This window comes from Ranitomeya imitator, chromosome 1 (assembly GCF_032444005.1).
Source record: "Ranitomeya imitator isolate aRanImi1 chromosome 1, aRanImi1.pri, whole genome shotgun sequence".
NCBI classification, from domain to species: Eukaryota; Metazoa; Chordata; class Amphibia; order Anura; family Dendrobatidae; genus Ranitomeya; species Ranitomeya imitator.
The window spans coordinates 651,693,130-651,718,491 of record NC_091282.1 but is presented as its reverse complement, the minus strand read 5'-3'; the positions used below and the strand labels follow the sequence as shown (position 1 = coordinate 651,718,491).

The 25,362-nt window shown below is 43.3% G+C and overlaps 1 protein-coding gene across 2 annotated transcripts in view; it reads right to left on the bottom strand.

Moving 5' to 3' along the window:
- MTMR11 (myotubularin related protein 11) overlaps positions 1-25,362 on the bottom strand; it is a 59,484-nt gene that overhangs the window by 18,824 nt on the left and 15,298 nt on the right. Inside the window, exons 6-16 of one of the 2 annotated variants that reach the window (XM_069728676.1) lie at positions 25,131-25,206; positions 22,971-23,112; positions 17,908-17,995; positions 17,734-17,822; positions 16,883-17,007; positions 14,816-14,888; positions 4,514-4,584; positions 3,873-4,045; positions 3,586-3,756; positions 3,277-3,516; positions 1,679-1,829 (exon numbers count right to left, since the gene is read on the bottom strand). In XM_069728676.1, the coding sequence (XP_069584777.1) occupies positions 1,797-1,829; positions 3,277-3,516; positions 3,586-3,756; positions 3,873-4,045; positions 4,514-4,584; positions 14,816-14,888; positions 16,883-17,007; positions 17,734-17,822; positions 17,908-17,995; positions 22,971-23,112; positions 25,131-25,206 (1,281 nt within the window). In that variant the 3' untranslated portion in view covers positions 1,679-1,796. Of the gene's footprint in view, positions 1-1,678; positions 1,830-3,276; positions 3,517-3,585; positions 3,757-3,872; positions 4,046-4,513; positions 4,585-14,815; positions 14,889-16,882; positions 17,008-17,733; positions 17,823-17,907; positions 17,996-22,970; positions 23,113-25,130; positions 25,207-25,362 lie in introns of those variants that run through there. The other variant, XM_069728667.1, reaches the window with a different exon arrangement.

Below are 25,362 nucleotides of genomic sequence, written 5' to 3'. Positions count from 1 at the left end.
CCTGGTGCAGGGCTACAATTTTGTTTCTGGTGTCCTTTGACAGCTCTTTGGTCTTCACCATAGTGGAGTTTGGAGTCAGACTGTTTGAGGGTGTGCACAGGTGTCTTTTTATACTGATAACAAGTTTAAACAGGTGCCATTACTACAGGTAATGAGTGGAAGAAAGAGGAGACTCTTAAAGAAGAAGTTACAGGTCTGTGAGAGCCAGAAATCTTGATTGTTTGTTTCTGACCAAATACTTATTTTCCACCATAATATGCAAATAAAATGTTAAAAAAACAGACAATGTGATTTTCTGGATTTTTTTTTCTCAGTTTGTCTCCCATAGTTGAGGTCTACCTATGATGTAAATTACAGACGCCTCTCATCTTTTTAAGTGGTGGAACTTGCACTATTGCTGACTGACTAAATACTTTTTTGCCCCACTGTATATATATATATATATATATATATATATATATATATATATATACACTGTATATATTTTATTTTAATCTTTTACTTTTACAAAATTTCAAAAAGGGAAATGGGTTGATGCAAAAGTTTGGTCACCCTGCATGGTTAGTACCTAGTAACACCCCTTTTTGCAAGTATCACTGCAAACGATTTTTGCAGCGAGACAAGAGTCTTTCAATTCTTGTTTGAGGGATTTTCATCCATTCTTCCTTGGAGAATTCTTCCAGTAGTGTGAGATTCCTGGATTCCTGGGTGGTCTTGCATGTACTGCTATTTTGAGGTCTAGCCTCAGAGTTTCAATGATGTTCAGATAAGGGGACTATGAGGGCCATTGTAAAACCTTCAGCTTGCAACTTTTGAGGTTGCCTATTGTGGTTTTTAACCTGTGTTTAGGATCATTATCCATTTGTAGAAGCCAACATCCTCTTTTCACCGTCAGCTTTTTTACAGATGGTGTTATGTTTGTATCAATAATTTGTTGAAATTTCATTGAATCCATTCCAACTGTGAAGTGTTCCTCGTGCCATTGGCTGCAACACAACCCCAAAGCATGATTGAACGCCCCCCCCCCCCATGCTTAATGGTTGGCGAGATGTTATTTTCCTGAAATTCTGTGCCCTTTGTTCTCCACACATACCTTAGATCCCTGTGGCCAAAGAGTTCTATTTTAACCTCATCGGTCCAAAGAACTTGTTTCCAAAATGCATCAGGCTTGTTCAGATGTTCTTTTGCATACTTCTGACATTGAATTTTATGGTTAGGATGCAGGCAAAGTTTTCTTCTGATGATTCTTCCATGAAGGCCATATTTGTGCAGGTGTTTCTGAACAGTAGAACAATGTACCACCACTCCAAAGTCTGCTAAATCTTTCTGAAGGTCTTTTGCTGTCAAGCGGAAGATCTGATTTGCCTCTGTAGCAATCCTATGAGCAGCTCTTGCTGAAATTTTTCTTGGTCTTCCAGACCTTATCTTGACCTCGACTGTTTACTGCTATTCCTTAATTACATTCCAAACTGAGGAAAGGGTAACTTGAAAACACTTTGCTATTTTCTTATAGCCTTCTCCTGCTTTGTGGGCCTCCACCATTTTCATTTCCAAAGTGCTTGGCAGTTGCATAGATGAACCCATGACTGCTGTTTTTGGCACAAGGTAAGAGGAGGCTGGTTTTTATAAAGCTGGGAAATTTGCATCACCTGACTTTTCCTAACGATGATAGTGAACAAGCCATAACCCTAACAGGGTAATTATGGTCTGAAACCTTGGTCAGCGTTATCTGACCAAACACATCTCCAAGTGTGCCCAAACTTTTGCACAGGCCCATTTTCCGTTTTGTAATTTTTTCAATGTAAAAGATGAAAAAACTTTTTTTTGGCCTAAAATACAAAGGAAATGTGTTATCTTTAACTTTATGCCTTTTAGAGATCATTTCATCTTCAACTAGCTTAATTGTTCACAATAACAGTGATTTTGACCAGGGGTGCCCAAACTTTTACATCAAACCGTACATGTATCAAAAAACAGAGTACTGTATGGAGAGAAACTGCGCAAGATAGACCACCACTCCATTCAATCTCTCCAGGAATGATAGGCTTTGGACCACTGTTTTAATGATTCTTGGAGTCCTAATGATCACACAATTGGTTATAAATAGTGATGAGCGAATATACTCGTTACTCTAGATTTCTCGAGCATGCTCGGGGGTCCTCCGAGTATTTTTTAGTGCTCGGAGTTTTAGTTTTTCTTGCCGCAGCTAAATGATTTACATCTGATAGCCAGCTTAAGTACATGTGGGGATTCCCTAGCAACCTGGCAACCCCCACATGTACTTTTGCTGGCTAACAGATGTAAATCATTCAGCTGAGGCAATGAAAACTAAATCTCCGAGCAGTAAAAAATACTCGGAGGACCCCTGAGCGTGCTCGAGAAATCTCGAGTAACGAGTATATTCGCTCATCACTAGTTATAAATATTTTTGTGGGCTACCGCTTTCATATTTAAACCCTAAAAATTATTTCTGAAAGGGCTGAGACTGCTTAAGAAGTATAAATAGTCGCTCTCACCGATTCCACCATAGCTCCTAGTCTGACAGTTTTCCAGTTCTTTCTGATTACTATTTTGTGACCCCAAACTGGAAACGCCTGTCAGTCAATCAGTGGCTGATGAGGGTCACCTCTGCAACCAACCAGTGGCTGGGGAGTTTCACCTCTGTGGCCAACCAGTGGGGCCTGGGACACCACTGTGGGCCAATGAGTAGCTTGGAGGATTCACCCTGAGGCCAACCAGTGGCTGAGAAGGGTCACTGCTGTGGCCAACCAGTGGCTTGGGAGGGTCACCTCTGCGGCCAACCAGTGGCTGAGCAGGCATTTCTAATCTGTGCCTGAAGAGGATCACCACTGTGGCCAATCAGAGGCTGAGCAGGTATTTCCAATAAATGACTGAGGAGGGTAACCCCTTTGGCGAGTGATTGGCTGAGTGAGCATTTCCAATCAGTAGCTGAGCAGGGTCACTGCTGCGGCCAATCAATTGCTGGAGAGGGTCACCACTGCTGCCAATCAGTAACTGAGGAGGATTACCAATGGGGTCAAGCAGTAGCTGAAGAGAGTCACTGCAGAGACCAATCAGTTGCTGAGAAGGGTCACCTCTGTGGCCAGTGATTGGCTGAGCGAGCATTTCTGCCCATTTCTATGATGTCAAGGTGCTAAACAGTCAGAGGCCTTATAGGAACAATTTTACTCAGCTGGACAACCTCTTTCCAAGCCGCACTTCAGTAAGCAGAGATATGAGGAACTGTTGTTGGTTCTCTATTACCCCGGCCCTCACCTTGTCAGCGTTGTGCATGAGTCCATTGCCGTTCAGTGCTTCTTGTTCCCTGACGCGATACATGGGATTATGGAACTGCTGCCTACGTGACTGGCGGTAGAACATACTCCACTCCCAGACCGTCGGTGGAGACTCCTTCACCTCTTCCACTGACTTGTAGTCTCCATTCAGTAGTATCTTCTCTCGCACAATGTCCCTCCAGCCATTTACTGGGGTGTAAGTCTGGCTAGACGAGTGCCGCTGAAATGAAATGACAGATATTGGGGCATTGCATCTAGAAAAGTGTAGTACTAGGACATGTGGTATTACCTGGCTCCCTCTGATACGGTCCCAGGGGCTGTTATGGGTGAAGGTACTGCAGAACAGGTTATATGTGCTGTCATATAGAGCCAGGAGATAGGACTCTGTGAACTCGAAGGCAGTCGGGAACTGCTGGAGACACTGCCAGACACAGTCCAGGAACAGCAGAAACACCGCGGACTGTGAGATAGAGAGGATAATTCGTGCTTGGTGTCATTTTGTGGACACTATCAGAGTGTCAGGATTTGAGCACGTCCATTTTTATATCATTCTCGTAAAACGTAATGGTCACTCACTTCTTCTTTGTCTGATTGCTTGAAGTGATTGATCCTTTGCATGAAGGGATGTCCGGCCGATACCCACTCCTTCTGAACCAAGCTCTGGAAGCCGGGTAAAGTTCTGGCATGAGGATCCGATAACAACTGTACCAGCGACGTCAACACACAGTTTATATCCCGGTCTTCGGGCTCTGTGGTGTGACAGCGAGAGGCAAGACGATCAGTCATCAGCATACTCTGCGCTTATCAATAGATGGGGCCTCCTCTCTCAAAAAGTCTATGGGGATGGAAACTGGACAGAACCAGCGTACCAGTGCAGTGCACCACCACATGGCTCACCAGAAAGGTGCAGCACCCCAGCATGCACCAGGGAGAGGTACCACCACTAGACGTGGTAATGATGGGCACACCCCAGAGGACATCATTAAGCTCAAACCCAGTTTTTTTGGCAGAGTGAGGATACTGTAAAGCTGTTTTCCTCAAACTCCAATCATGTTTTTGCATTGATCTGTGTCTACAATATGTGAACACATCCCTAAGACCCATATAAACAGACCGATATTTGAGAACGAACATTCCAAGCTATTTCCATATTATAAGCCTTACTAAATGGGTCTTCAGTAGACTCGTCAATCCGGTTATTCTAGGGAGTAGCTTACCTTGAAGGACAATGGATCTATTCCGTTCACTCAGCAACATGGACAATTCGCTGGCTTTCTTCAGACATGACCTGCAATGAAGATTCAGTGCATGGATATATGTAATACATATAGTAATGCCATATTCAGACCCATCACAATATAACTCTTCTTATATTGTAGGAATAGGACAGACAGTTCTGGCAAGGTGACAGTCTACTGCTTTCATGTGCTGGAATCCTTGCTTGTCTTAGCAGAGCGTACCTAATTGTGGACTAGAGTAGCGCTGAAGAACAAAGCTATAAGATGGAAAGCAACCCCAGAGATGGATAATGTGAAACTGGTAGTAATGCTGCATAGTAAATGGTTGCTGTATTCTCTGACAACTTTATCTCATGTGATGCATACAGTGATAGACAATCTGCTAACTGCTTTATTTATAAATTTTGCCGTCTTCCTCCCAAAAAGCCTTCTAAACTGACAGCCAGTAGGTGACGCTCTACTGTGTAACGTGCTGTTTACTGTCTGCTATCAATTGTAATCCGTCTCTAGCAGAACAGAGCCCGAGATGGATTTAAAGACATGGGGGTGAGTCTTTATTCCCTACAGGAAGCAGGGCTGAGACTTTGTCTCACTACAGGAAGCAGTAGCGGGTCTGTGTCCCCCTACAGGAAGCAGTGCTGAGTCTTTGTCCCCTACAGGAAGTGGCATCAGGTCTTTGCCACCCTACAGGAAGCAATGGCAGGTCTTTGTCCCTTTAGAAGAAGTGGTAACAGGTCTTTGTCCACTTACAAGTAACTGGTTGGGCCTTAGTCCCTCTACAGGAAGTGGGGTGGATCTTTTCCCTTCTACAAGAAGCGGGGGTAGACCCCTGTCCCCTTATTCAGGGCTGTCAAACTCAAATACGCAGAAGGCCAACATTAAAAGCTTGGACAAAGTCGTGGGCCAACTTTGATATTTATTAACAAAAATGTCTACAATTGGGGAAGTTTTTCCTTATAATCAAATATAACGACAAATCTTTTCATATGGAAACAAAGTTAAAGGGGTGTCTTACTAACAAAGTACATTTTAATTAATATATCTTAGTATATTTTTTAATAATGTAATGTTATGTAATTGCAGTAAAAAGGAATCGCCTAATTTAAATAAGTAATAACAAGGGATAAAAAACCTTGAATAATGCAGATAATAAAGTATAATGTCAACAATAGTGCCCCCTAAACACTGTAAGACATCCCACAGTGAATTCCTCCACAGTACCCTCCACATACAGTGTATGATGACCTTACTCTACCACCCCCAGCAAACCCCATCACAGTATGATTCCCCAACTGTTATCCCCTCACAGTATAATGGACTCTACATAGTCCTCCATACAGTATAATGGCCCTACATAGTCCTCCATACAGTATAATGGCCCCACATAGTCCTCCATACAGTGTATTGGGCCTGCATTGCCTTCCATAAAGTATAATTGGCCCCACATAGTGCTCCATACAATATAATGGCCCCACATAGTGCTTTGTACAGAATAATGTGCCAACATAGTCCTCCAGAAAGTATAATGGGCACTGCATTGGCTTCCTTTCAGAATAATGAGCCCCAGATAGTGCTCCATACAGTATAATGGCCCCATATAGTCCTCCATACAGTATGAACCCTGCATTGCCTTCCAATCAGTATAATGGTCCCAAATAGTGATCATACAGTATAATGACCCCATATAGTACTCCATACAATATAATGGGTCCAGATGGTCCTTCATACAGTATAATGGACAATGCATTGCCTTCCATACAATATAATAGCTCCATATAGTGTCCCATACAGTATAATGGACCCACATAGTGCTCTTTTCAATATAATGGGCCCACATAGTCCTCCATACAGTATAATGGGCCCTGCATTGCCTTCCATGCAGTATAATAGCTCCATACAGTGCCCCATATAATATAATGGACCCATATAATGCTCCATACAGTATAATGGACCCACATAGTGCTCCATACAGTATAATGGGCTCCACATAAAAAAAAACCTCTCCTTGTTCCCCTGCTGCTCCAGTCTCTCCATGGTGCAAAGCGGGCACCTTGTAATGACTTAATCGCTCCCACTGTGCTGAGACATCAGACGCAGAGGGAGAATGATGGCGGAAGAAGCGTCAGCTGACGGCTCCCTCTTCCATCATTGCTGTCGAGTGTATGGGCATCAAAGATGCAATAAAGTTGAAAGTGTGATGCTAGGCGGTGAGCCACTTGGCGTTGCAGGCCAAATATACTCACCCTGTGGGCTAGATTTGGCCTGCGGGCCAGAGTTTGACATGTAGCATTGGTGGGTCTTTGTTATCCTACATGTAGTGGGGGCGGGTCTGTTATCCTACATGAAGCAGGGGTTGCTCTTTGTTACCCTACGTGAAGTGGGTCTTTGGTACCCTACATATAGTGGGGGCGGGTCTTTGTTACCCTACATGGAGCTGTGGTGGCTCCTTGTTACCCTACATGTAGCGGTGGTGGCTCCTTGTTACCCTACATGTAGCGGTGGTGACTCCTTGTTACCCTACATGTAGCGGTGGTGGCGCCTTGTTAGCCTACATGTAGCGTGGGGGGCTCTTTGTTACCCTACATATAGCGGGAGTGGCTCTTTGTTACCCTACATGTAGTGGGGGAGGGTCTTTGTTAACCTACATGATGCAAGGGATGGTCTTTATTACCCTACATGATTGGCGGGCGGGTCTTTGTTACCCTAGATGTATCATGATTACAATATAAGTTAAAAAAATGGGCTTCCAAAAGCGCTGCCAAAGATGTAGTGACCGTTTTCTTTTCTTATTAAAATTATTTTTATTAGGCTACGCTTTGCAGAGCCGGTCCAGCTCCTTCATCAGGCTGATACAGACTGAGTACCACATGCCGTCACTTATACTATCCATAATGACATCGCAAATCCTCACTGATCGGTGTTATCTACATTCATTGAGACCATCAGGTGACAGGGTGGATAGTCTGACTATCCAATATGACTCCCTGTTCATCAGATTCTGGAACCTATTGGATGTGTTGTGTTGTGATCTGTTCTAGGAGGGTGAGTTTCAGATAATTGGGATCTTTCCTGTGATCAGTGAGGAAATGCTTGGACAAACTACGTGTAATAATACCATTCAGTATATTGTATCTATGACTATTCATTCTGTTGTGAACTGCTTGCGTCATGCGACCCACATACAAAAGAGTACAGTCACACTGTAACAATAAGTCACATAATTGGTGTAACAGTTTAATGATTGATTAATAGGGAAAATTCCCCCTGTGACTGTGGATGAGAATATTGTACATACGTAATTTATCATATTATAACTGAGACATTTTGTTCCCCCACAGCCGCCACACCACACTGCAGGAAACCTCTGATGTAGGTCTGTGTTAGGGGTCCTTGTGTGCAGTGAGTTAGGAGGACTTCTCATCTGATGTAGTTGGGTGCATACGCCCAGGTGATTTTGCGTGCAGAGGAGTAGTGAGCGCATAATCACTGCCAAGTGTTCAGCGATTCTCACAGCTGACACATGGCACTCAATGCCAGGAGCAGTGCCCGCTCTGCTCCCAGCAGTTTAACCCCCTAAATGCTGCGATTGTTGAGACATGGCACCCTCAAACCAGTCCCTCAAAATTTGAACTCCAATATGGCACTTCTTCCCTTCTGAGCTTTGCTCTGTAACTCAAAAATAATTTTTGACCACATATGGGATATCGGTGTACAAATTTTGGGGTCCATTTTCTCCTTCTCTTTGTGAAACTGAAAACTTTGGGGGCTAAAACATTTTTGTGGAAAAATTTTTTCATTTTCACAGATCAACGTTGTAAAATTCTGTGAAGCACCTTGAAGGACCTAGTTTCAAAATGGGATTACTTGTGGTGGGGGGTTCCACTGTTTAGGCACATCAGAGGCTCTCCAAACATGGCATCACACCCGCAGACCATTCCTTCAAAGTCTGTGTTCCAAAACATCATCCTTTCCCTTCTGAGCCCTGTGGTTGCCCCAAACAGTAGTTTTCCCCCCACATATGGTGCATCGTACTACTTTAATGGGAAAAATTTGCTTTTTTATTTTCACAGCTCAACGTTGTAAACTTCTGTAAAGAACATGGGGGTTCAAAGTGCTCACCACACATCTAGATACATTCCTTGAGGGGTCTAGTTTCCAAAATGGTGTCACTTGTGGGGGGTTTCCACTGTTTGGGCACGTGAGATGCTCTCCAAATGTGACATGGCGTCCGCTAATTATTCCAGCTAATTTTGCATTCAAAAAGTCAAACGGTGCTCCTTCCCTTCTGAGCTCTGCCGTTCGCACAAACAGTAGTTTCTCCCTCATATGGGGTATCACTGTACTCAGGATAAATTTCACAACCAATTTCAGTGTCCATTTTCTCTTGTTACCCTTGTCAAAATAAAGAAATTTGGGTCTAAAGTAAAATTTTTGTGAAAAAAAGATAAATTTGTTCATTTCTTCTTTGCACATTGCTTCGGTTCCTGTAAAGCACCTGAAGGATTAATAAACTTCTTGAAAGTGGTTTTGAGCACCTTGAGGGGTGCAATTTTTAGAATGGTGTCAGTTTTGAGTACTTTCTCTCATATATACCCTTCAAAGGGACTTCAATTGTGAGGTGGTCCCTAAAAAAATATATATGGTTTTGTAAATTTTGTTGGAAAAATTAGAAATCGCTGGTCAACTTTCAACCCTTATAAATTCCTAACATAAAGAAATTATGGTTCAAAAATTGTGCCGATGTAAAGTAGACATGTGGGAAATGTTATTTATTAACTATTTTGTGGGACATAACACAAAGGGATAAGAATTAAAATTTGAAAATTACAAAATGTTCAAAATTTTCACCAAATTTCCATTTTTTTCACAAATAAACACAAGTCATATCAAACAAATTTCACCACTATGATGAAGTACAATATGTCACAAAAAAAAAACCAGTCTGTGAATCAGTGGGATCCATTGAAGCGTTCCAGAGTTATTACCTCAAAAAGTGACAGTGGTCAGAATTGTAAGATTTGTCCTGGTCACAAAAGTGAAAACAGGCTCTGGGTGAAGGGAATAAGATGAATTAGTTTTCATATGAACAGGGACCCTTGAAGCACGGCCGCCATCAGGGCATTACTGCCCTGACTGGCATATGGGGCCCGGTGGGCATAGGGGGCCGCATCGGGCCCTGTCTCATCTGCCTATCGGGCCCGGGCCCCAGCGACAGGCTTCTGACAGTACACTGAACCTGTCCAAAACTTTAGAAAAATGCTGACAGCACATAAGATATGGTGATGCAAGTCCTAGCTCCACTGGACCATATGGAAAGTGTACATACCAAAGTTGCAATGAAGGACAGCATCAGATCCGGGTGAAGTATCCAAAAAGAAGTTCCTTTATTATGCCATAAAAAATGCGACGTTTCGACCAAATAGGTCTTTTTCAAGCTTGAAAAAGACCTATTTGGTCGAAACGTCGCATTTTTTATGGCATAATAAAGGAACTTCTTTTTGGATACTTCATCCGGATCTGATGCTGTCCTTCACTGCAACTTTGGTAAGTACTCTGAACCTGTGTCTGAGACGCAGGTTCAATGTCCTCTGTTGCCTTGCGGGCCCGCAAGGCAACAGTTAAAGCCGCCAGCCAATCGGAGGCTGGCAGCTGACGTCAGCGCGCACGTCGCCGGCGTATGACATCATCGTCATTCGCCGGCGAGTCCACGATGAAATGCCTGGGATGGATGTCGGCACTGGACAGCGGGCAGGTAAGGTGTTTTTTTTTTTTTTACTGAATGCGGCAATCCCGGGGCATGATAAAGACAGGAGGGCAGGATGGGGGACACAGGGGCAGGAAAGAAAAGAACACAGGGGGTTTATGAAATCAGGGGGGCAGGAATGGAAACACTGGGGGCAGGAATGAAAACACTGGAGGCAGGAATGGAAACACCACAGGGGGCAGGAATGGAAACACCACAGGGGGCAGGAATGGAAACACCACAGGAGGCAGGAATGGAAACACCACAGGAGGCAGGAATGGAAGCACCACTGGGGCAGGAATGGAAACACCACAGGGGGCAGGAATGGAAACACCACAGAGGGCAGTAATGAAAACACTGGGGGCAGCAGTTAAAGCCGCCAGCCAACCGGAGGCTGGCAGTTGACATCAGCGCGCACGTCGCCGGCGTATAACGTCATCGTCATTCGTCGGCAAGTCCGCGCTGAAATGCCTTGGATGGATGTCGGCGCTGGACAGCGGCCAGGTAAGGTGTTTTTTTTTTACTGAATGCGGCAAGCCCGGGGCATGATAAAGACAAGAGGGCAGGATGGGGGACACAGGGACAGGAAAGAAAAGAACACAGGGGACAGGAATGAAAACACTGGGGGCAGGAATGTAAACACTGGGGGCAGGAATGGAAACACTGGGGGCAGGAATGGAAACACCACGGGGGCAGGAATGGAAACACTGGTGGCAGGAATGAAAACACTGGAGGCAGGAATGAAAACACTGGGGGCAGGAATGGAAACACCACAGGGGGCAGTAATGAAAACACTGGAAGCAGGAATGAAAACACTGGGGGCAGGAATGGAAACACCACAGGGGGGCAGGAATGAAAACAACAGGGGGCAGGATTGAAAACAACACAGGGGGACAGAATGTGTGACACGGGGCAGAATGTGAGACACAGGGGGCAGGTATGGAAACTACACAGGGGGGCAGAATTTGTGACAGGGGGCAGGATGTGAGACACAAGGGGCAGAATTTGTAACAGAGGGGGCAGAATGTGAGACAGGGGGCAGAATGTGAGACACAGGGCAGAATGTGAGACACAGGGGGCAGGATGTGAGACAGGGGGCAGGATGTGAGACAGGGGGGCAGGATGTGAGACAAGGGGGCAGGATGTGAGACAGGGGTGCAGAATGTGAGACAGGGGTGCAGAATGTGAGACATGGGGGCAGAATGTGAGACATGGGGCAGAATGTGAGACACGGGGGCAGGATGTGAGACAGGATGGAGACAGATGGGGCAGGATGGAGACAGATGGCGCAGGATCATGGTGCAGGATCACGGGGCAGGATGGATACGATGGAGACAGATGGGGCGGCAGGATAATGGGACAGATGGGTCAGGATCATTGGACAGATGGGGCAGGGTGGGGAGATCATATGGGGGCAGAATGGATACTCATGAGGGCAGGATGGGAGAACATATGGTTGGAGCCAGGAATGAGATATACGGGGCCAGGATGCGGATATTATTACCATAGGGGATAATTAAGGGATATTATTACTGCAGTGATGTATTTATTTTATTTTTTGAGGATACTGTTTTAAATGGGAGGGCGGTCCTGTTACTGTGCAGAGTGACACTAGGTCGCCTTTTTTTCTTCATCTGGTGTAGTATAGAAGTCGGGAAAAATTAAGCAATGTGTTCTGCAAGCGAAGCTCTAGATAACTATGTTATTTCCTGTAGAGACGAGCCCTGGCTGGAAGAAGTGATGGCGGTCTGTGCTGGATGAAGATGGAAAGCGAGGCTGAAGGACTTCACCAAGAGACGTCACTGGTGAGTTAGTGTGTTACCTCTACACAGACACTGCATACTAAGTACAGATCTCCTGTGTATAATGGCACTTATGGTGATAGTATTGTGGTTTTTTTTATTAGTGATCAGTATTGCAGTATTCAGTCACTATGCGGTGGTAATATGTTGTCTGGCCAAGGTGTGGCGGTATTTGTCCCTTGTATGTGCTATTATTTGGTCATGGTGGTGGTAATATGTGGTCTGGTCATAGGGTGGTGGTAGTTGTCCCTTGTATGTGGTATTATTGGTCACCATGTGGTGGTAATATGTGATCTGGACATGGTGTGGTGGTATTTGTTCCTTGTATGTGGTATTATAGGTCACTATGTGGTAGTAATATGGTGTCTGATCATGGTGTGGTGGTATTTTTCCTTGTTTGTAATATTATTGGTCATTTTAAAATTGAAAAATAAATAAAAATATACCTAAATTGTATTGGATATTTTAACAAATGTTTAGTACGTTACAGTAGAGTCCAGCCAGAAGAGTCTACCTTGTCTTGGTGGTGGATTAAAAAATCTTTTGGCCAAAACAAAAGCTGCTGGCCATGTATGTGGTGATGGGAACTGTAAATGTGTGATTGATGAGGATGTGGTGCAGAAGTGGAGTTTTTGCAAGAGAGGGCAGTGGGACTGTGGATGGTACGAGGGGTGGAGGCGGGGCTGGGGTGGAGCCTGGGCAGAGTCTCAAGGAGGGCCCCGAAAACTTTGCCAGTATGTGGGCCCGAAATTCCTAGTTTCAGCCCTGCCTGGAAGAGGCAGAGCCCTTTGTTCATCAGCTTAATGATGATTCTTGGGGATTAGTATTCTCCTTTTTTTTCTACAACAATTATTCCATTTCTGGATTTAGCAGTCTATAAAGACGAGCGGGGTGCTGTTCACACATTGACATTTTTTAAAAAGTTGGAGTTCTCAAGCGGACATTATCATAAATGGATTAAAAATATCAATGGTCAATACAGATTGTTCTACAGACGGGGAATTCTTTAAGGAAGCTCAGATTAAAAAAGAAGATTCAGGGATCAGAAATATCCATCCAAAATACTGAAAGATGCGTTTGAGCATACAATAAGACTGAAGCAAAGTGCCTGAATACAGCAAGGGAGTCCCTTCTAAAAGATGAAAAGGCAATTTTAGTAAAAAGTTGTTGGATAATAAAATGTAATATGGTTTCATAACAACGTGCAGTCAGTCTCATAGTAATATCGGGGGCATTATCTAAGTATTGGATAATTCTGTCCTTTCAGGAAATATAATTATAAAACCTAACAGTGTGACTGTAATCTTCAGTATGTGGGTCACACGACACAAGCAGTTCATAATAGACATAATAATCATAGATACAATATACGGAATGGTATTATTACATGTAGTTTGTCCAAGCATTTCCTCACTGATCACAGGAAAGATCCCAATTATCTGAAACTCACCCTCTTAGAACAGATCACAACACAACACATCCAATAGGTTCCAGAATCTGGTGAACAGGGAGTCATATTGGATATTTATATTCACCCTGTCACCCGATGGTCTCAATGAATGTACAGACAACACCGTTCAGTGTACAATTGTTTGCCCTTTATACTCTAATTGTTATAGGGACTAATATTTTACTTTGTTTTCATCTGCCAATCATTTTTGAGTGAATTTTAAATGTTATTAACATTGTATGTACATTTTTAACACGTGAGCTAATGAGCTTGAAGGCTAGTATAAATGATGGCATGTAGTGCTCAGTCTACATCAGCCTGATGAAGGATCTGGACCGGCTCCGTAATGCATAGCTTAATGATTTGAATAAAAGAAAACTCTTCCTACATCCTTGTCAGAGCTTTGGAAGCCCATTTTTTACTTACATTTTCATCTTAATTCTTTCAATCTTGGCCTAATGGTGGTGGTCCAGAGGCCACAGCTACAGATATGGAGGATTAATCATGTTAATCATGCACAACTAATCCAGGTGGCAGAATCCTGATGAATTGCCCAATGAAAAAGTGTGCATGGCAAGTTACAGACCATGAAAATGTGGAAAGTTCCAGTACATGTTAGACTGGTATGTGCACCCAAAGCAGTATTCTCTTACTGTGGGGCATGAGGGCAGGCAGATCACGCTCTTCTACAGGTTTGTGTGATAGGACAGGTAGTCTTTTAGAGTTGCGTTAATCTCAGACAAGATTATTAGGTCTGTATTAGACCAGAGCCATGTGGCATTTCTATCTATTGGAGCATCTGTACATCCTCCCTTCTCATCCCCCTTGGCACTCGGAGGCACCTTTCCATTCTTACGCGGCCAGTATTTAGCAGTGTGCTGTCCAATGCACAGGATGTTCTGCCAAGATGAGCGTTCTGCTCACTCACGGGTTTATAGCCCACCGTGTATGACTATTTGCCCATACAGAGTCTTGGTAGTGACCACATCAGAACACCCTACATGATAGCCGCCAAATAACCGAGGCATGTGACTAGTCGATGTGAGGATAGCTCTGGCTCTAGGTGTATGGCCAGTTAGAGTCCAATCTGTTCAAAAAGGGCAGCTGTAACAGTCACACCTGGGTCAAGGTAATATATCCCTGGTGACTTCTTACAAGTGGCACATGGGAGGAGCCCTCATTATCAGGACTTTCCAGAAATGTTACAGGTTACATAGATCAGATAGACTTGTAATGCTACAGCACTTTTCAGATGCTAACTGGAAATTTAATGGCCACCTCCTTACCTGACGTGGTCCAGCCAGCGAGTTCCCTCCAGACTTGACAGCCATTTCTCATTCGGCACTGGTGTGGCGGTATCTGGAAGAAGGATTTTACAATGACTTTGGTGCCTGCTAGAAATGAGAAAAAAAGATTTGCGGAAGCCATTTCTTGTTCTCTTGCAGCGGGTTGGTCGGCATCTCCTGGCCACCTCTGGCCTCAGCTCCCCATTGTTTTTATGTTGCATCGCAGAGAAAGCAACACTGGTGCCCAGGAGGTGTTGGGCTGAGGACACCCACATAAGTGAAGTCTTGCGGCAACAGAGGACTGGACCAGAGATCAGATAATGCCTCTCCCTCCAAATGATCATACTCTTTGTTATTAGTGCAAGCAATGGCCCATATTTTGGCTGCAAGTTCTAGTCCCATATGAAGCTTTTTCATATATTTTGGTCCGTAGGGGGCAGTATGGAACCTAAAGGCGGAAAAAATATGATGGAAACATTTGCACCATATCCATGGTTTGACCCCAATCTTTGCTATTAATTTGTGAAAACATGGTTGCTTTGTTCCAAAAACAGCACTACTACGTCTGTCCATGGATTGAATTAGTTTTTTTGGCTTTACCTAAGGCTGCTTTCACACTGCTTTTCAATCAGGCAAAAGTTACCGCCGGATCCGTTTTTTTCTCATAGACTTGTATTAGGGATGGATTGCGACAGATGACCTCACGTTTCATCAGTTTTTCACCGGATCCGTCGAAAATTTGTTTTCGGGTGGCCAGAGAAAATGGGCATAGTAACGAAAAAAAGTTTTTGAAAAAATGGACAGCTATGGATCGGCGCCATCCGGCTTTTGTTATAATGGAAGCCTATGGCGCCAGATCCGTCATATGATGGAATCCGGCGACGGATTCCGCTTTTTTACACTGAGCATGCTCCGATTTTTGCATTTTCTATTCAATCTCTTTCTCTCTCTCTCTCCCCTGAATCCAAAATAGCCGGCAGATCCACATACTCGGATCCGGCGACAAAACGAATCCGTTGCATCAGTTTTTCACAATTTGCAACGGATCCGTTTTTTTCCAAAATTCGCCGGATTCTGCCTGACGGCAACAAAATGATGTGTGAAAGCAGCCAATAGGAAGGAGCGGAAGCCACGCTATCAATATGGGGGAAGGAAAGTGATAACTACTGCCGAGTGCATTGCCTTGTCAAAAATGTGGTTGTCCATTCTCCTGGTATCCTGCAGCTCTACCTTCCACATCAGGAGGTGACCGACACACTGGGATTTCACCAGCTGCGGAAGTTAGAGATGCTGGCTATCCCCTTGGACATGACAACCAATTTTCTAAGCAGGTCATGTACACAGGTCCTTGTCGCTTCCTTCCACCGCTATACTAAATTGTTAGGCTGGATGGACAAAGAGCACAGGTGAAAGTCCCTCCCAAAATAACGATGGTGACATTTGTGACCCATGGGACTGATAGCGGACCTACTAATCATAAGAGGGATACCAATAGGGAGAGGGTAACCGTGGACACAGATTACTGAAAATTGATTTGCACATCTCCATTTACCATGTGACCTGGGAATGTTTGTAGCACCACTGGTAACATTAGTAATGAGAGGCTGCTGCCTCTAAGTATCCGGCACATGGTGCGGAGCAATATACGTACTTTAGCTATCTCCCAAAATCTCCATTATTAATATCTGTTTAACCCACAGACAAAATGCAGATCAAGTCTTTTTTTTAATAGGCCTTTTAATAGACGCTGATCCCTCAGCAAAGATCTCTTCTGTTTCGGCTTCCTCTGGAGGAATTAAAATGTAATAACTTTCCCCTGACTGATCAATACAAGCTGAAACTTTATTAGACAATGCTCTCCTCTTACTATTTTGTTACCGAGAGGTTTCTCGTCAGCCAAGGATTGCATTATGACGTTCATGTAAACTGGGCCACAGATAAAGCATATGGACGCCTTCACAGACGCTTATTTTTAAACATTTAGACCAAATTACACTCATTTAAGTAAAAAATTGCTTCGCTGGCAGATCTGCAAACACAAAGCTTAACGTAGGGCGAGGATCTTACCACTACAACACAAGGCACGGAGCTTGAGGAAGGAAAACTGGATGTCGGCTACAGACGGCAGCTCCTCGCTGGTGTCAATAATCACACACTGCGAATGGCTGCCGAATAACAGGGATCTTATCGTCCTGGAAAACCAAATCAATAATTAGTGACCAGTCAGCGGATTAACTCTTGTACAAAGCCTCGAATTCTGTTACAAAGAAGAAAAAAGCTCCGGTGTATTCAGACCGCCGACCCGCCACGTTGTGGCTTCACATAATATAAAATGACACAGAGGAAAACGGAGACAATGAGAAGTAACCAAAGACCAGGAGATGAGGAGAGTCAAAGAAATCTCAGGACAGGAGGTCATGTAACCAGAGAATGACAGCGTACAGGGAGGATCGCCTTACAGGAGGGTCATTGAGTAAAGTGTGATGCGCTCTCTAGTGATCAGCCACAAAGTAATTAGCCCTATAAAGAGGGAAGGCCAAAAGCGTGAGTATTTAAAGAGACGTCATTATGTATTAACTCATCTGTGCTCAGGGCGTAGGGTACAAAAGTAAGAGACGTGATATCGTTGCAATTTTCCGAAGTTCCTTTATTACAGCACTGCACTCGCTGTTCTGCTGGTGGAGTTGGACGTTTTTCCCACCCACAGTACCAATTATCACAGCAAATCATTTACAAAAACTCCAACGCAACAGCATTCCCTCGAACTACCATAATTTCATAATTTGCTCTTTATAATATTTTACCTTTATATAATTCACAATAAAATTCACATTTTTTCTCGTTTAGAAAATATTGAATATGAAACCAGCAACGCATTCGACTCCGAAAATGAGCAGGTAGGCCTCTGTTCTACTTACCTCAAGTCATCTTTATTAGGGTCCGTGTTGGTCTGAATCCCAGCTGATCTCAGTAGGTCACTTCCTCCGGGGTGGTGCCATGACCACCTCTACGACACAAGATCGCACAATCGTGTTAGACCTGCTGTGGGAGAATCGCTTATTACTGTATATTAGGGCTCGGCCCCTACTCACAGGAATGCGTCTCTGCTGGAAGTGTGCAAATGATTTCTTCAAGTCATTGTCTAGCAGCTTGGAAGGGACCACAAAAAATTTGGAAAGACTGAAAAAGTACAAAAAAAAAGAGGGAACATTAAGACCCTATTCCAAAACGATGGCACATTCCTGCATCAGACAAAGTCCTGTGGGCCTTATCTGGGAATGTACAAGCTAAAGGCGGCCATACATCTCTAAATACCAACATTTACAACATAAATTTTGTGAGTTCCACCCAGGAACGCCCCCAAAATGGCCACTTTTGGGTGTGGTTTTCATCCTTGCCCCTTTTACGGAATGTTGCGGTAAAATCAGAATGGATGGCAAGTACGATCAAATATATGTCTTCTTTTTCTCTCTCTGTGGGAAGAAAGGACTGGGCGTATCGTAATTTGACATGTCCAATCTTTTTTTTTTCTTTTATCTCTTATCTCGAGGATGATGGATAGATTGTCCTGCCAGTATTGTTGACTTGCATTTATCCTGTCTAGGCACCTTAAACGTGGACGTTGTGGATCTGAAAGAACAGTTATCTAAGAACAAACAATGCAATAAAAATAATAAAATACTGTGTACTCACCTGCTCGATTCACCAATCTCCAGTAACACCTCCTGGTGTTCCAGGGGCGTACGTTCATGTGAATGCTGCAGCCGATCACTGGTGATGCTAGCTTGCATGGCACGAGATCAGTGAGGCATAGTGACTGGTTCACTTGGCTATATGGCATGTGATGACTAAAGCTGGTAATCTAAGACCCGCCAATGAGCACTGGAGCGGCAGGTAATTGATCAGGTGGACTTTCTTGTACTTTCTGCCCATTATTAAAAAGTTTCTGGAAACCCACTTTAAGACTTACCGGTATATCGTTCCGTGTTGTGCTAAGTAGTGAGTTCTCATTGTTTTCCTTTGGACGCCCTTTAAGTACAGTATCTGTCCAGTAAATGGTGGCCTATGGCTATATACCGTATGGCTTTTACACCATGAAACTTCTTGCCTCTGAACTAGTTCACATACCGAGACGTCAGGTGAGCCTGAGATAGCAATTTTTATCTATTAGGCCCAGTTCAGATGGGCATATTTCAGAGTCCGTATGTATAGACTGCAATTTTCTGACTGACCGTTAGTTTCCTGACCCGAACGTACAGCGTCACACACACACATATAAGGCTGTAACTTGGGGAGACCCGCTGTGAGTTTGGGAATTTCAGTCTCAGTATGCACCGTGAAATACAGTGACAAGCAAAAGAGTAACAATGTTTTGAACTTTTGACTTTCCAGCTCCATATCTCACCAGCCACTTCTGCTTCTAACCTCAGGCTAACACCATTTTTGGACAATCATCTTGGCTATCTCATACATAAATTTGACTTGCAACTATTTAGAGTATGATTAGCTCTGCAGGTTCTCATCATGTCCCTGCATTGTTACTGTTCTGCTCCCGGTGGTGGAAAAATATTTTTCTGCTTAACCCCTTTCTGACATCGGGCGTAAAAGTATGCTGATGTTGGAGTCCCCCTGTTTGTTGTGGGCTCCGATGCTGAAGCTGCACCTTTCTGGGCACATGTCAGCTGATGTACACAACTGAGATGTGCCCGCAACAGCCACGGGTGGAATCGCGATCCACCCAAGACAGTCAATTAGTTAAATGCCACCGTCAATCTCTGACAGAGGCATTTAACTCACACTTCCGTGAAGCGCAATGGAAATCCCGCCTTTCCGGGAAGCACAACAGAAATCCCGCCCATCTGTGACCCTGTCACGTGATCGCGGGTTACCGTTGGGTTGGTATGTATCATCACCTGTTTGTAGCAGAGCCAATCGAATTATGCCAGCTTAAAGTCTCCCATGGAGACTATTAAAGCATGCAAAAAGTTGAAAAATTGTTTTTAAAAATATTTAAAAAATATAAAGGTTCAAATCACCGCCCTTTCGCCTCATTCAAAATAAAACAATTAAAAAAAAATATATCAAACATACACATATTTGGTATCGCCACATTCAGAATAGCCAGATCTATCAATATAAAAAAAGAATTAACCCAATTGTTCAACGGCGAGTAGCCATGAAGAAGATTTTCCAAGAAAAGAGAAACAGCATCATCCAGCTCATTGATAGCCGTCTCTCAACCACGAAAATTGCCAAACTGCATCATGTGAGTGCCATTGCAGTTGGAAGAATACAAAATAAAGTCCATCCATCCATTTAGAAACAAAAAAAAGGACATCCAGGCAAAATATCAGAGTCACCAAGTGGGCTCATCTCAAGGTCTATCTGTTCTTGTGTGACAAACACGGCAGTGGAGGTGGCTTGTATGCTTCATGATAGTCAAATTACAGATGTCCATGCAAGCACCGTGCAAAGCACATTAAACAAGTCTGGAATAGTGGCCCAAAAAAAGGTGAAGAAGCCTCAACTTCAATATTGTCATAAGAAGTGTCAGTTGGAGTTTGCAAAAAATTTCAAAAAGTGGACAATAGAAGATTGGAAATGGGTGATTTGGAGCAATGAGAGGAAAGTCAATTGACTAGGGTCTGATGGGTGCAAATGGGTCTGGAAGCAACAAGGGAAAAAAGTGCTATCGGATGAAGAAATTGAAGGAACCGTCAATGGAGGAAGCCTGATGATATGGGGTTGTTTCACAGCCAAAGGCATTGGATACTTGACCAGGATCAATGGTGGTCTCAATGCTGAGCTATATATGAGTATCCTTCAAGACGAGTTATACTTCATACACTCGAGTACTATGGGTATGAAAAGGACGTCCGTGTTCCGGCAGGACAATGATCTGATGCATTCGTTGAGATTCATTGAGAATGGCAAAATATGGTTCTGTGACATTGAGTAGAGGTCATGAATTTTTCCCCAACAGTCCCCAGACCTCAACCCTATGGAACACTTATGGGTAGAGTTGAATAAAAAACTGTATACATACCATAGTGAGTATGCACCAACTTAGGAACATGTAGAAGAGACCTGGGATCAGATTTTGGTCGAGACATGTTTGAATCTAATCAAGAGCATGCCGAGAAGGATTCAGGCAGTGTTGAAAGCCCAAGGTGGATTTACAAAATACTAACAACATAGAAAAATATAACATTTAGATTTTTAGGAGCAAAACAGTAACAATGCAGCGACATGACAAGAATCTGCATAACTAATCATATGCTAAATAGTTGCAAGTCAAATTCATGTATGAGATAGCCAACATGATTTTCTATAAAATGATTGTAGGTTAATTTTCGAAGCAGTAGTGGATGGTGAGATATGGAGCCTGAAAGTCAAAAGTTGAAAACATTGTTACCCTTTTGCTGATCACTGTATGTCTGTATGAAATCGGCCTAACATGGTGTCTAAATCTATTGTGATAGATTGAGATACCATGGCTCCTCTGAGATGTGTGGAGAAGCAGAGATCCTCATGGGTGGAGCCAACCGTTCTCCATAGTTACTTCTTCATTTGAAAATCCAAAAAAAGGAAGAAGTGACCTAAGAATCTTAAAAATTAAATGCCTGGTCTGCCTAGTGTATGCATATCAACCAGAACTGACTGATTAGACTTGAATCACTATCCAGAGTACGTTCTTTAAGCTCGGCCTCGTTGTGGTTTGGTAATTATGGGTTTTGCTTCTGTTAAGTACATTTAGGATCAGACCAAAAGAATAACTTGTGCTAGGAAATACTAAAATTCTGCCATATGTCCCAAAATGAATCAGCAATAACCAAAAGTATCCCCAAAAAAGTCAGATGACAATGAGGTAACGCATCCTGATAAAGGAAAGGATTGTGGGTAAAAAAAAATTAACTTAATGGAATAGCATTAGGAACTACTGAACTGGGATTAGGGTATATTTACATGTCTTGGGCCTTGAAGGCACAAAAATATGTCACAGCACTGTTGCAGCATATCCTGGGGCTAGGGGCTCCCTAGCTATGCCTGCTCCTATGCCTGATTACTTGAGATGGTGAAGACGCCGGGGTCTTGTGGCTTGCTGAGCTCCTAAATCACCCTTTATGTGTCCCCTCCCCCACCCAGGGAACTGGTAAGTTGTAGTGTTTAGAAATACACAAACCAAACTAACAAGGTAAGACGTACAGGGATAAATGAAAATGTCAGTCATACAAATATGCCCTCACAAACAACAGAGTGGAACACTGTGAAGTAAAAGAAAAAATAATCTCCAGCATGGATCTTCTAAAAAGTCAATTTATTGAAAACACTTTAAAATGCAAACATTTGCAAAAAAAAAGATGGGGGTCCCAGGTGGTCAACGCCGACGCGTTTCGACCATCAGGTCTTAGTCATGCCATGACTAAGACCTGATGGTCGAAACGCGTCGGCGTTGACCACCTGGGACCCCCATCTTTTTTTTTCAAATGTTTGCATTTTAAAGTGTTTTCAATAAATTGACTTTTTAGAAGATCCATGCTGGAGATTATTTTTTCTTTTTCATTGCTGGCTCTGGACTACGCCCTTGACCAAGGCGGCTCCGTGCATGGACATCATTGCACTGTTGAGGGATTGGTGAGCTGACTTATTTTCTTCCCATTTTTTTCCTTTTTCCCTATTTTTGTACTGTGAAGTAAAGGAAGGAAAAAACAAATAGGAGAGGATGGGGATATGCACACAGACAAATCACCAAGCGACAGTCTTCTGAACAACACTCCAAATGCCTTCTCAAATAAACAACACCTCCAACTCTAGAACCAGGCAGTATGAAACTAAAACTGGCAATCCCTGATTGCCAGAGGCCAGTGTATATAGCAGAAGGGAATGGCCAATACTGAACATCTGAGAACATCAAAGCAGGAAAGCTCCAGGAGCTCTCAACAGATTAACCCCTGTACTGCTAGCAAAAACCTGCACTTTTTAATATGATGGTGAAGTGCTTTTAATCAGTGCAGGAGTACGTGAAATCGGACACCGCGGTCTTCTGATCCCTTTCTTTCGCGGTAAACCCATCACAAAAGAAAGGGAAAAATATTTTATTCTCCTTACTAAACAGTAGGTATTGAAAGCTTCTATTGTTTCCTAGTCACCGTACCTGGTGCAGGTGTCACAGCGCTCATTTATAGGGGTCACTCTCCAGGCAGTCGCTCCCAACCGCTCAAGTTCATTCTCCCAGTCTGCAGCTGACTCAAACAGACATGTAGGATAGTCCATGAGAGTCGTAGTTTCCCTCTTATCTGAGAAAACCAATACACCTAATCAGTAATGTTTTAAGAGTATTATGCTATTGGGTAGCAATTCAGAGTTTCATCATACTCCAGAACTGCCCTCACTAATCAGCTTGTGGGGTCACAGTGTATACACTATACATTACATCCTCGAAAGCTGTACTCACTATTCTGCTGGTGGAGTCACTGTGTACATACGTTACATTACTTATCCTGTACTGATCCTGAGTTACATCCTGTATTATACTCCAGAGCTGCAATCATTATTCTGCTGCTGCAGTCACTGTGTACATACATTACATTACTGATCCTGAGTTACATCCTGTATTATACTCCAGAGCTGCACTCACTATTCTGCTGGTGGAGTCACTGTGTAAATACACTACATTACTGATCCCGTACTGATCCTGAGTTATATCCTGTATTATACCTCAGAGCTGCATTCACTATTCTGCTGGTGCAGTCACTGTGTACAAACATTATATTACTGATCCTGAGTTACATCCTGTGTTACACCTCAGAGCTGCATTCACTATTCTGCTGGTGTAGTCACTGTGTAAATAAATACATTACATTACTGATCCTGTAATGATCCTGAGTTACATCCTGTATTATACCTCAGAGCTGCACTCACTATTCTGCTGGTGCAGTCACTGTGTACATACATTATATTACTGATCCTGTTCTGATCCTGAGTTACATCCTGTATTATACCTCAGAGCTGCACTCACTATTCTGCTGGTGCAGTCACTGTGTACATACATTACATTACTGATCCTGTACTGATCCTGAGTTACATCCTGTACTATACCTCAGAGCTGCACTCACTATTCTGCTGGTGCAGTCACTGTGTACATACATTATATTACTGATCCTGTTCTGATCCTGAGTTACATCTTGTATTATACCTCAGAGCTGCACTCACTATTCTGCTGGTGCAGTCACTGTGTACATACATTACATTACTTATCCTGTACCCATCCTGCGTTACATCCTGTATTATACTCCACAGCTGCACTCACCATTCTGCTGGTGCAGTCACTGTGTACATACATTACATTACTGATCCTGTACTGATCCTGAGTTACATCCTGTACTATACCTCAGAGCTGCACTCACTATTCTGCTGGTGCAGTCACTCTGTACATACATTACATTACTGATCCTGTACTGATCCTGAGTTACATCCTGTATTATACCCCAGAGCTGCACTCACTATTCTGCTGTTGCAGTCACTGTGTACATACATTACATTACTGATCCTGTACTGATCCTGAGTTACATCCTGTATTATACCCCAGAGCTGCACTCACTATTCTGCTGCTGCAGTCACTGTGTACATACATTACATTACTGATCCTGTACTGATCCTGAGTTACATCCTGTATTATACTCCGGAGCTGCACTCACTATTCTGCTGGTGCAATCACTGTGTACATACATTACATTACTGATCCTGAACTGATCCTGAGTTACATCCTGTATTATACCTCAGAGCTGCACTCACTATTCTGCTGGTGCAGTCACTGTGTACACACATTACATTACTGATCCTGTACTGATCCTGAGTTACATTCTGTATTATACCCCAGAGCTGCACTCACTATTCTGCTGGTGCAGTCACTGTGTACATACATTACATTACTGATCCTGTACTGATCCTGAGTTAGATCCTGTATTATACTCCGGAGCTGCACTCACTATTCTGCTGGTGCAGTCACTGTGTACATACTTTACATCACTTTTCATGTACTGATCCTGGGTTACATCCTGCAATATACTCCAGAGCTTATTTATCTGGATTCCTGCTTGCTCTGGGCTCAAGAGTCCACTGGGTGGTCCTTTCCATTATTTACAGGACTCCTAAGCCCAGAGCAAACCGAAATTTAGATGAATAAAAAAAAGTTATACTGAATCTTTCCCTGCAAACCTATATATCAGCACATCCTCCTCTATAACATGTCCATGTACATAAGACAACAAGATGTTTATAAAGGCCAACAATTAAAGGTAGCATCACTCCTCACCTAGGCTTCTTAACATGGCCTCCTGCTGCACCTGTGAGCTGATAACCTGCTGGTTCTTAGCCATAGTATGGGTCATCTAACAGAATTAAAAAGAAAATGGGTCAGTACTTGATATGCCATGTTCTCCATAATCACATGTCATCTAATTTTCAAACAAATCAGAATAGGTTAGATAGGAGGACAGGTAAATGTTTATGTATAGTTATTTATGAGCAAGCACTTGGGTCCTGCA